General features: G+C 35.6%; 1 protein-coding gene across 1 annotated transcript in view; it reads left to right on the top strand.

Moving 5' to 3' along the window:
* Positions 1-12,901, top strand: part of ARHGAP42 (Rho GTPase activating protein 42) — a 320,488-nt gene extending 307,587 nt beyond the window's left edge. Inside the window, exons 22-24 of the mRNA XM_008688390.2 lie at positions 1,406-1,468; positions 8,900-8,979; positions 9,401-12,901. Of these exons, the coding sequence (XP_008686612.1) occupies positions 1,406-1,468; positions 8,900-8,979; positions 9,401-9,489 (232 nt within the window). The 3' untranslated portion in view covers positions 9,490-12,901. The remainder of the gene's footprint in view (positions 1-1,405; positions 1,469-8,899; positions 8,980-9,400) is intronic.
* Positions 12,902-13,299: the final 398 nt, after the last annotated feature.

Here is a 13,299-nt window from a genome sequence, read left to right as displayed (position 1 = left end):
GGAAACTTGGATAAAGAAGTAAGCAAAATCTAAAAAGGAAAGTTTTTAACCCATTCATTTTATTTTCCTGAGTTTTACTGAGCTTTTCAAATGCTATATGGGCAATTACTGGGCACCTTTACATGTGTTCTCTTAATGTCCTTCGTGTCCCTCCACAGTAGGTAGTAGAAACCTCGTTTTAGAGATAATGAGAACTAATATTAGGAAAGTTAAGGAAAGTTAATTATCCATTTAAAGTCCAGTAAGGCATTTTGCTAAGCCTGTTTCCGTAGGAACAGTATCTTAAATTCATTCGTTCATCACCTTCTTTGACAAGAACCTTTTGATTACAGAAGGTATTTGACATACATTATCTCTCTTGGTCAGAAATCCAACTACCACTGTATAGACAAATACTATATTTATAAATCTGTCTACTGTGCAGTGTGTATAGTTCTAGCCATTAAGGGAAAATATATTTTAAGCCAATATGTCAAGGGAGATAGGAGAATATAAATTCCATCCTTTGTGAGGGAAAGAGAAGATTTGCTTCTGTTTTGTAATTGTACTGATGAAGTAGAAATTAAAATTGAGAGAATATATATTCTGTATTAGGTGTAAAATGACCCTTCATATTATCAACTGGCTAGGCTCTGGGAGAAAAGTTTGTCAATTAAAGAAATAAGATACACTTTAAAAATCTAATTTAAAACATCATTCACTGAATTTGATGCTCTCTTCTAGTAAGTATAGAAACTTTTCTAATTACCCCAGGGTGCCTTAGTTTTAATATAGTCTCACTTTTTCAAGTTGATCATGCCCTGCCTCCCATGATTTAAATCCACAAATGTATTTATTGGCCGTATTTTCAGAGTTCCCTCTTTTCACTTTAAGAACTATGTTCAGATATTAAAAAAAGAAAGAAAGAAAGAAAGAAAGAAAGAAAGAAAGAAAGAAAGAAAGAAAGAAAGAAAGAAAGAAAGAAAGAAAGAAAGAAAGAAAGAAAAGAAACATTTTAGAGTTAGTTTTGTCTTAGCTATCAGAATGAACAACAGTTCTTTTGTCTTGATGATTTGATTCTTCCCTGTGGCTCCACAGGAGTCAATAATCACTGCCAAAAGCTGGGTGGGGAGAAAATGTTCTTTTTTACTGCTCCCACGGTTTTCTGAAGTAGAAAAGATGAGGACAGTAAAATCCCCAGGGGAGGTAGCTATAGGTTTATTACATCTGCTACTCTGTGAATTGGAGACTATATCTAAAAATTTCTTCCACATTAAAGCTTAAAACAATTAAAATTCAGGTCAAATTTTGCAGCTAGTTCTTAACTGTTTTTGGGTGTGTTAACTGATAACCCCAAATTATACTTTGAACTGAATGATTTTCTGATTGATTTTAATGGAACTTGCATTTTAAAATTATTTTTCAGTGTGGCAGCAAAAGCCCAACTGTTTGAAAATGTTGGTTCACTTAAGCTGGTTTCTACTGGGCGGTAAGTTCTCAAAACCTTTAATGTAAAAAATAAATAGAATAGTGGTGACATTGTTGTCTTTTGTTGACATGTTGGGTCATCTTTGACTGCTCTGACCTACAGGTCTGTAGATGGTCAAATCTACACCCACTATCTTCAGAGAGAAAAAAGGTCACATCTGTAAACAGCATTTAGCCTCTCAGACTCTTCCAGTGATGCCTCATTTACTAAAATCTTCACAAAGGAAGGGTTCTAAACAAGTTTTCTGAAAGATACAAGTTGCCGTAACTCTTGGCATGGCAAAAACTCTTTTGATGACAATTTCTGGAAACTTGAAAAATATATTCTTTTTCTTTAAATTTGTTTTAAAGATTTATTAATTTATTTGAGAGAGAGCGAGCGAGCGTGCACATGAATGTGGGGGCGGGGGGCAAAGGGAGAGGGTGAGAAAGACTCTCAAGCTGACGCCCTGCTGAGCACAGAGCCAGACTCAGGGCTTGATCTAAACCCTGAGATCACGACTTGATCCAAAACCAAGAGTCAGATGCCAACCGACTGAGCCATCCAGGTGTGCCTCAAAAGTATATTCTTGACTTTTAAAAAAGTATATTCTAGAACTTTTTCTGAAAGAAGCTTTATGAGCATGCACTGAAAAATATGCTTATTCTTAATGGCCACTGTGTTGCTGTAGAGCTGATCGGCCTAAGCCGCTCCTTTTTTGAGTACAGTTCTTCATTCAGGTTTCCCAGATTTTACCTTCCTCTCTGTTAAAAGGACACGGATTGTTACCTCTTGTTGCTAATACTGTGCTTGCTTCTAAGGTTTCGCTTTCCTCTCCTCCTGTTCCGAATTGATATTCTCATCCACGTGAGAAGGGCTTTGATTTTTAGTTTGAATATGTCTGAAATAATGGAATTTCTTTAATATTTTGGTATGTTTGGTTTTTTTGTATTGTTTTACCATCAGCAACAGGTCCGAGTCATTCAATAAATGCTTGCTATTAAAAGAGTATATAAATGAGAGCACTTGAAGAACAAACTTTGATTTTTCCTTTGGATGTACAAAGGCAATTTTGAGCTTCCCATGTTTGGATAATCAAGGCTATGAAGAAAAGTTATCACAATTAATTGAAGTATCACTGTATAGTTATTTTAAAAGTTACGCAACCACTATATTGTACATCTACAACTAATATAACTAATATTATGATAACTAATATTAACTATACTAGAATTAAAATTTTTAAAAAGTATTCAACCATAGAATTTTTATTGACTTTTTGAAGTATGTGGACTTTTTTTAGAAAGTGTTTATTAAATACCTATGCAATGTTGGGCTTGTTCTAGTTACTAGGGTTAACATTGACCTTCACATTCTGTTTTGTTTTGTTTTTTTCCCAAGGCCTAGCACGGGTCTTTGTGTATTAATGTTTTTGACTTCACAGAGTAGAGCTACTTTGGTATCTTACTGGGATGTTGGTCAATGCGTTGAACTTATGAACAAATCCCAGAGTACTTGCATTTACTTTACCTCCATCCATACTATCTTCACCTTCTTCCTTTTTATCAAAGCATGGTGAAAACTAGGTACTGTGCATGTCAGAGCAAACATCATTTCTCTGAAACTATCATCATTTTTAGGCCTTAGTGTAAGGGACTTAACTTTGCTACTTCTATCTTGCTATATAGTTGAATTGCTCCACTAGGTGGAGCCCTTTTATTATGAAGTTCTAAACAATTTGTTAAGGGCTCAAGTTCTGGGATCAGAGCTAATCCTTTAAAAGCTTTAAGAAAAGCAGCTATTAATGAAGTAAATGAGAACACTGTCATATACTCAGATGTTTAACAACCAACCTTTGCATTTTTAATATGCTCTTAAGTTATACTCTAAATCAACTTCTAGTGGCTGTCAGCATAAACTTAGAGCTCACTCAGTGCACTAAAGGTTGGAGTCTTTACTTGTCAACAATTCCACAGCATTTGTTGACAGTGTCAGAACTTTTCACCAAGAGACAGGCACAGTGGAGCACAACCAACGTCAGGGTCAGAGAGACCCAGGTTTAAATTCTTGGTCTACCACTTCCTAGTTATAGTAACCTTGGAGTGACATATTTAGGAAATCTGTTTTCTTTATCTATAAAATGAAGGTCATAATTCTTTTGACAAATTGTTGTAAATGTACACTGTAATGTATTTGAAGTACTTGGTGAGTTCTCTGTAGATGGTCTACAATAGTAACTATTATTGTTACTATTTAAAATGCTTGCTTAAAATATTCAAGTTTCTAATACATCAATGGTACTTAATCATTAACTATTAACAGTCACCTGATACTCTTTTATACCATTAAATACAAGTGAACAACACATAGAAATTGAGGGCATTTCCCTTACTAACCTCCTATAATGCTTATTTTGCTTTCTTTCTAGGGAGTTCAGGGTTACCCTTGAATTGGATCTTGAAGAATGATAGAACCAGTAGTGGGTAGTAGGATGACTAGCCATGTTTGGGAAAGAGACCAAGTGGGAGACTTCAGTGGATGGCTTTGAGTAACAGGAAAGTAACACCTCCAGGAGTTACTGCAGAGTCATTGGGCAAAGTGGTAATCTACTCATGGATACAGTTGAGCAGATCATTCCAGTGGCTTTTCTAGGAGGTTGTGAAGAGGAGGCCCTCTCCTCTGTTGTGGCCATGCTCCAATCTGCTTCCATTCCTTAATGATGGTGACTGCTGAGAGCTCAGGAATAGACACCTCTTTTCCTTAATCCCACCAAAGCACCATTAAAACAATATTTTTTACAAATATTTTTTAAAGGCCATTACATATTAGCATAAATAACATAAATTTTATGAAAAATATTTTCTAATACAAAGAGTTACATTATTTTACATTTTTACAGACCTCTTTAATATATGGCATAATAGGAAATAAATGGATTCTCATATATACTTCATTTGCTATCAGAGCAATGTCCTCTCAGGGTCCCATCTACCCATCCATCCAGGTTCCCCTTGACTATACTTTGTGAACCACTCACTCCTCTGTGATAAACACAGAAAAGGAACCCTGAAGGTGGTATTCGCTGTTCCAACATAGTGCCCAACACAGGAAAGGTGCTCAACAAAATGTTAGATAAACAAAGAAAATACACATTTTTAACTTAAAAAGACTTAGTTATTGGGGCACCTGGGTGGTTCAGTTGGTTAAGCATCAGACTCTTGATTTCAGCTCAGGTCATGATTTCAGGGTCATTAGATCGAGCCCCAAGTCAGGATCCGTGCTGAGTGTGGAGCCTGCTTGAGATTCTCTTTCTCGTTCTCTGTCTTCCTCTGCCCCTGCCCTGACTGCTCACACATATGCAAACATTCCCTCTCTCTCTAAAAAAAAAAAAATAAAATAAAAATAAATACTTTGTTACGTTTTCACTTCATTTTCAATGGAGTTGCAATACACATGCCTTTGATATAAGCAGCTTTAACTACAAGCTCCCATAGGAGTTCTTTAGCATTGAGGCCTTCAATACTCAGACATCCAAGCCAGAAACAGCCAGTATTTGTTGACAGAAGCCTAAGAAAGGAATATGTGACTAATTTAAGAAATGTCCAACCAGTGACCAAAATGCAAATGCAGTATTTATTGTCAAGAGTCATGGGCAATTTAGGGGTCTTGCAAGGACAATTTTTTTTGTAAAATATTTGCCTTATGTGCTAGCACTGTTTCATGTCATGTGTTCATCTACATTACTATTTGTAGTATCTGCCTAGTGCTGTATTGGATTGGTGTGTATTCATTTATTAAATCTTCTGATGAAGACTTAGTTTGTGATTTTTTTTATTTTTAGCTTTTCTGTATGTTACTACTTTGGCATCTTTTTAACTCTATCTGTATGCATCTCTCTTTCTTTCATACAAAAAGAGTATGTTTGTGTGTGTGTGTGTGTGTGTGTGTGTGTGTGTATCATTAAGTGGCTCTCCAGAAAACATTATATCACTTTTAATTAGGTGACATTTTAAAATGTTGCTTATATTAAGATAAGCATTGTGAATTTTGCACACTCGCCCTATCAAACCTTTGTTTTGATACTTTGTACTGATGAGTACATCAGTAATAGCATTTAGAATTAAGAATGGGTCTTGTGAACAGATCATCCTCTGGATGATAAGGGAAGAAATGGCTTTCAGGATGCTGAGTGCCATTACCTTACTCTCCCATGCAATAAGAAGCAAGATTTCAAAATTCTTTTCAAAGGATATCAGGATCTTCTGAAGAGAGACTCAGTAGGTGACAGTGTTATTTTCACATCGTCAATATACCAAGGCAGTAAAAGAGGAAGCATTAGCACCTGGAGAGAAAACTTCACTGTCACAGACAGTGACATTAAATCATCAAAGCTCTCTGCTGAGTTAACACCTGTAGTTACAAATCTCAGCAGAAGAAAATTATACCTGTCTAGTCATATGCACAGATAATTGAAAAGTCATGACAGATAATATTTTGTGCTATGTATTTTTGACACATTTAACAATATCCATTTACTTAGTGATGTAATTATTTTACATGCCTCCTCCTTGCTATCAAATCCCATAAAACACTATAGAGAGAACATTCATGTCTAAAATATTAACAAAAATAGTTTGGTTGCATTTAGAGTATAATTTTAAAAATTATATCATTGTAAGGATATTGTATCTTACTGATTTCTATAACTGAAAATTGTTACCTCATGCATCTCCTAATGATTCAAAGCAGAAAGACTTAATATTAGGGGGAAATTTTTGCTGTTAGAAGATTTGATTTTTTGAAAAATCTTTACATATTTTTAGAGAAATGGCTCTGGAGCCCTCAATTTCATCAGACATCAGATTATATCAGATAAAATTATCCCAAATTATATTAGATTAAATGATTATAATTGACTGGAAGATTTATAGGAAAAACTAATATTCTTTCTATTTAAGATTACCATGTTCTGGTTCTTAGAAGTCTTCATAACTTGGTATTATCCTCTTCCCCCACACCCACACCATGTCAACCAACACACCCATGCAAACACATTCATGTGCATGCATGCATATACACACACATACACATGGCTCTTTAAAAAAAAAAAGATTTTATTTATTTATTTGACTGAGAGATAGAGAGCACAAGTAGGCAGAGCGGCAGGCAGGGGGAGAGGGAGAAGCAGGTTCTCTGATGAGCAGGGAGCCCGATGTGGTGCTCAGTCCCAGGACCCTGGGATCAAGACCTGAGCTGAAGGCAGCCACTTAACCGACTGAGCCCCGCAGGTGCCCTAACATGGCTGTTTAGTGTAGAGCCCTGTCTTTCTCTGGGTACCTGTACTTCCTCAATTCTTCCTTAGACTATGTTGCATTGGGCTAGTAGTCATTTCTAAATCTGCCTGCTGCAGGCTGTCCTAGCGAACTTTCTGAAAGACTCACCTCATGAAATAGATTCTGGGGGAAGGAACATAATTTTTCTCTGATTTTTAATTTTCTAATTTTCAGATATCTGTTTGGGAACTCCAGTATAAATGACCTAGTCTCATTCTGGGAGTGTAAGGGAATAAGACCCAGCATCTATTTCCAACAGGGAAATGAAATAATAATGTTACACTGCTCTTTGAGAGAGTTGTAGATAGCAAACACTGCTTGCTGATGCTTCTTTGCAGGTAAAGTACTGAGACCTCAAGGAGGAAGGACAGGGTGCCTTCAGGCTTAAAAGGACTCATCGTGTAGAAAACAGAGCCCAGAGCATCTTACCTTTTTTCCCATTCATTGATTGAGCAAATACTGAGTTACTAAGCATCAAGCATCATTCAGGGAGCTTACATTCTAACTGAGGGGAGAAGATTATAGAAATATCAATAGTAACAGAATGCCTGATATTAACACCATGCAGACTTAAAAGAGGTGAGTATGATAGTTGCCTGGGCAACTATTTTAGAGTGTGTGGTCAGGAAGACCTAACCTTTAGCAAAGCTTAAGAAATTAAAGATGAACTAGAAGTGCATAGCCATGTGAAGATCAAGAGGTAAACATCTTGGGATGCTTAGGTGGCTCAGTTGATTAAGCATCTGCCTTCAGCTCAGGTCATGATCCCAGGATCCTGGGATGGAGCCCCTGCATAGGGCTTTCTGCTCAGCGGGGAGCCTGCTTCTCCCTCTCCCTCTGACTGCCGCTCTGCCTACTTGTGCTTTCTTACTCTCTCTGTCAAATAAATAAAATCTTAAAAAAAAAAAAAACAAACAAAAACAAAAAACAAAAAAGAGGGAAACATCTCAGGGCAAAGCCCTGATAGTCCTGAGTGGGAATGAGTTTGGCATGTTTGAGGAGGTGAAAGCAGGCCAGTGTGACTGGAGTATAGTAGGTGAGCAGAGGCAGGTACAGAAGAAGCAGGAGATGCTGACAGGTACCTGATTATGCATAGTGTGGAGGCTAGAGTTAGAAACCAATGGTTGTTTTCAGGGAAATAATGCAGTCATCACATGATCATCAGAACATTTATCAAACTGCCCCCTGGCTGCTCTGTATAGAATGGATTGTAAGGAGACAAAATAGGAAGACTTGAGGATTTAGAAAGCTAGGAAGCCATTTAGTGAGCCACACCAAAAATGAATTTAGCTTGGACTCTGGTTGTGATAGAGATGGTGAGAAGTAGGTGAAGTCAGGATAACTTGCACATTGATTGCCCAGGTAATTGGATGTTGAAGAATAAAGGTGACTTGACTGGCAACTTGATGAGCAGCCTCAGTTGATGGCTTTTTAGTGTAGGCTCAAATATTTTAAAATAGATCTCATATAAAACTCTGAAATTCTGGCTTCTCTTAAGAAACCAGAGTAGCTGGTTATATTGAGTCTGAATTCTCATAAGAGTGTTGGCATCCTACTTTAGGAGGTGGGTATAGGCTCTGGTTTGCAAAGCCTCCATCTGTCATCATCTCCCTGACAATGAGGCTATTGTTGGTTGCCATTTAGCATCAGTGTATCCTATTGTTTTTCTTGTATCATGCCCACTTAATTTATTTACTATACTCTGTAAGCCTTCAATTTTGGGGTCTCACTTCTGATAGTCTGAAAAGTAGAAAAAGCTTTAGGGTACCTATGAATTTCTATATATGTGTAAAAATGAGCCTGTTTGCCAGCATACTAATTATTATATAATAGTATTCTTTAAAACCACTTTGTGCTGTTATAAGCCAGGTTAATTACCCTTGGGGACATTTCCTGGAGACACAAGAAGGGTTTTTAGTGTGCTGTCAATGTTTGATTTCTTGATCTGGTTACACAAATATATTCAGTTTGTGAAAAATGCTCTTACGCTCACTTACATGTGTGTTTTATGTATATTATACTCTTACAACTAAAAACTAATATCATTTTTTAAGAATAACTTGAAGTATAAATGTACTTGTGTGTTGTGGATTTTATAAATTGCTTTTTGTTCTTTCAGCCAAGCCAAAGCCATGTACTCTTGTAAAGCAGAGCACAGCCATGAGCTTTCCTTCCCACAGGGGGCGATATTTTCTAATGGTAAGTATACTCATTCCCTTCACTTAGGTTGATTATCATGGGGAAGATGAAGGAATAGTGTACGGAATAGAAGCTAAAATAGAAACCAGAGTCTAGTCCAAGCTCTGCCTCTCATAACGTGTACAAGTGAATGCATCAAATTCTTCTACAGCCCGGTTTCTTCCTGTGTATTCAAGAGAGGCAGAGGGAAGAAGGGATGGGGTAGATGGGAAAGATAGAAGGCTGGGCGGGATTGGGGAGGAGGAAAGATTGGTTACATGAATGCAAAGGACATTTCCAGTCTTAAATGTGCTGTGACATTGTTTTGACAACTTGAGTGTATATATGCAATCTGATGTGGATTTTTACCCATTTATCTATATAATTATTTGAGGCTAACGTTGATTGAATCACATTTGTTTTATTTTTTATTTTTTGTCAGTGTACCCATCAGTGGAACCAGGATGGTTGAAAGCAACTTATGAAGGCAAAACAGGACTAGTTCCAGAAAATTATGTTGTCTTCCTCTAATACTGTTTAGTGGATGGCAGTATCTTCATGGTATCCATGGTAACAATAATAAGCACTATGATTTTATCTGACACAGATATGGGAATCAGCCCACTAAATGAAAAGTAAATTTCTATCAAATTTCTACACCAGCAGACTATGTAGCTCCCTATAAATGGAAAAGAAAAAAATGCTTAAACTGCTTGCCATGCCATTTTTTTTTTATTTTTTACTTCTTGACTGTTTATTTTAAAATCTTTCTTCCCCTGTTTTTTTCTAATAAGTAACTCTGCACGTTGTCTCTTCCATAACAATTGTAGAATCTCAAATACTGTATTAAGTACTATATCCCAGATATTTGGAAACTAGAAATTTGCTGTAAGTATTTTAAGGTATGTCCTTTACTGTCTGGCATTCTCTGAGGAACCTTGAAATCATTACTTAAAAATGTAATTTAAATTGTTCATTTATTATTTTTTCTTAAGCATTTACTTCTTTTATATATGATTGTTTTGCTGGTCCTAAACATTTCAAGGAATAAGTTTTTTTTTTTAACATAAGTTTATTTTTATTTGTTTACCAAGTAGATGATGATAGTCAAAAGGAATAATGTATATGATGTCTATAAATGAAATCAAATTAAGTCATACACTGATTTGAACATAAACACTCCATTCAGCATTCCAGACACCTTCTATGGGCATAGCAAGGATTAGCAAACTATTTCTGTCAAGGCCTGATAGTAAATATTTGGGAGTTTTGCAGACCTTGAAGGTCTTCACCACAATACTCAACCCTGCCATTGTAGCAGAAAGCACCCATAGACGATGAATAAGCAAATGAACATGGCTTAGTGCCAGTACAACTTTATTTATGGACCTGAAATTTGAAAATAAAATCCTTCTTTAACTTCTTAAAATCCATTTAAAAATAAAAATGTTTTAGCTGATGAGCCATACAAAACCGGCAGCAAGCCAGATTTGACTCGTGGGTCTTGGTTTGCTGACGCCTGGTTAAGAGGATGTATAAAACTATAATTTGGGGATTTTATGAAATTTTACTACATTAACATATAAATAAAAACACATATAATTTTACTACATTAACATAAGTCATATGCACATATCATCTGCTAGTGGCATTATATTGGCATCACAAAATAGAACTACAATAATAGGAAAACTGTAAAAAGTGCAGTTTTAAGGCATGCAGCCTGAATTCTACTTGTAACACTGTAAAGTGTCAACGTATTTTATTGTTATCTAATTTTAATTTTGGCTTTTGAGGAATTCTTGTACAAATGATAAAGATGTTTTTTAAAGACACTAGTAGAGAAACTATACCTTTTAAATTCTATGCTTAATTGCAGTAGACACCAAACATAAAGATACAGGATTCTTAAATCATTCTGAACCACAGAATTTAAAATCGTTTAATCACCTTTAGCAGGAATGAAATCTGTACATGATTTTCTTTTATGCCTTTCAGTTTACAGCTTTATTAAGAATTCACTGAATTTATAGAACATAGAAGTAGGTATTTACTACCAGTTTAAATGTATCACCAACATCTGGTCATACATCAACAATTGTTTCTATTATTTCTATTTCAATTATTCTAAAATATTATTTCTATAAATATCTGCATGTGGCAAAGAGCCTTTTTTCTCAAGATTCCAAAAAGCTGGTTACTTACCATTGCCTGCCACAGCACTGGTCCACTGGGCCATAATTTTTTACTTGTTACTTCGGAGTTCTCCACTGTACAGACACTCAGGTATTGACTGCATAAAACTCTTTTTATGTGATAATATAATCTGTAGTCTCAATTTCTTCTACTTTAAATGAATGTTTCTAGCGTTAACAGGTTAAATTATATGTGCATACATATACACACAACTATGCCTTAGAACACTCATGCTTTTAAAATTAAAAATGGAATATTAGATTAGAACTTAAAAAGAATAACAGTAGGCAGAGTCACAACCAGAAATAAGTATCAGTACATTGAAATAAAGGAATGAAAAATATTTAATGTTGTAAAAATTAGTTAATATAATGAAAAAATCTGATAAATGTTTATTTTTTACCTCCTGCTATTGATATTTGTATACTTATAATCAGGTGTTGCTAGAGCTTTTTGGTCTCTAGATCCTTGTTGGCCCTTTCTAGTAATAATAGCATTGCTGACACCCTGACTACTCTCTGCTGGAACAGAAGGTAGTTTTTCCAATGTACTAGTCCCTTAGCTTATCTGACACTCTCAGTTTTAAACACCCTTGCCGTCATCTGGCATCCTACTAGATTAGAACCTCTTAATGGCAAATTGATTTTCTTTCAAAGACCAACTTGACTCCAAAGAAAGATTCAGAATTCTACTTCACTTGCTGCTGCATAAAGAAATCTCAACCTTCATTTTATTTTAACACAGACCAGAGTGTTCCTTTCTCTGAATTGTCTGAGAGCTAATTCCAGTGATGATCAGTAAGGAATTAGAGGTTTTGCTGTATAAGACATGGATGTAAAGCCCCGCTCTCCTTTCTCAGAGTGAAACATTTATTGTGGCATTACTTACTGTGATCCCTTTTTTGAAACAGAAGTACAAGTGCTTGTTCAAATTGTACTTCTTTTTGCAGTTTTAACATTATAGATTTATGGGTATGGTCCTATTTCCTTCATATTGATTACATGTGTAAGTAGGTCATGGCCATATACTGAAGATAGACTAAAGTTGATTTTCCTTAAAAATGTGTTTCCTACAGATAAGGTGTTTATGAGCATTGAGAAAATCAAGACATGTGCTCTAAATTACATGCAATATTAATTACACAAGAAGGTAATGGCAGTCATTGAAACAGGATCACATTAAAAATTGTAACCGCATTTCAATAATGAAACCTTAGCTTTTCAGGGACAATGTGAAGATATGTTAGAATTGCCACATGCACACCTTCAGAATGCACAATGTGGACACCCTAAACACTACTTACGGTATAATCAGTGTGAGGAAAAGATTGATAAGTCTAAGTTAATCATCTTGTGTACTATGTGAAAATATCTCCAAGTACAAAACATTTATGTATTTAACAGGTGACTCTTGTAATGTCATAACTCTACCAAGTTTATAGAAACTGGTCAGTTAACCGAAGGCTTTTCTTATGTTATGTGTAAATGTTTGAAAAGTAAAATAGTCTTTGTATTCCTGTGAAGTCCATGTAGTATGAGGAAGTGCCATTTCTTCTTGTTGGATTTGAGTGGTTTTGGTTGTTGTGTTCGCTCTCTGTGCTTTGTAATGTGAATGCTCACAACCAGGTTTCTCAGCAATGGCTTCTTGGCTAGCTCTTTCAGGGATGTGGAGAAAAAAAAATGTACTTTATAATCTCAAACTATTGAAGTTCCCAAGTAGGAAAAATAAAGATACATAATAACTTTTATTCTAATTCTATGATAATTGGTTTTACATATTGCAGCATGACTTTTAAAAATCCACCAGATTAAAAGAAAAATCCACTGGGTGGTAAGGGGAAAAAAGTCTAGCACCATAATCCTGTGGTGATAACCTCATTCACCTTATTACTCCCAGCCTCTTCCTTCAGGTCTGTGTCTATATTTGATATTAGAAGGATATCATTCCTATGGATGCTGGTGTAGAGGAGTCCTTCAGAGGACTCTTCAGAGTTGTTCTCCAAACAACTATATTTGTAGTATACCCCTCAATTATGTATTCAGGATGCCTTAATTAGCATTTAGAGCTCCCACTTGAATTATACTTTATTGAGTTACAGATTTGTAAGTCAGTAAGACCATTTACAGTCAGATTTTGTTCTTTGTT

Source organism: Ursus maritimus, unplaced genomic scaffold, assembly GCF_017311325.1.
Source record: "Ursus maritimus isolate PB19 unplaced genomic scaffold, ASM1731132v1 scaffold_16, whole genome shotgun sequence".
NCBI lineage: Eukaryota > Metazoa > Chordata > Mammalia > Carnivora > Ursidae > Ursus > Ursus maritimus.
The sequence above is the reverse complement of the archived record's forward strand: the minus strand, read 5'-3'. Positions and strand labels throughout refer to the sequence as shown.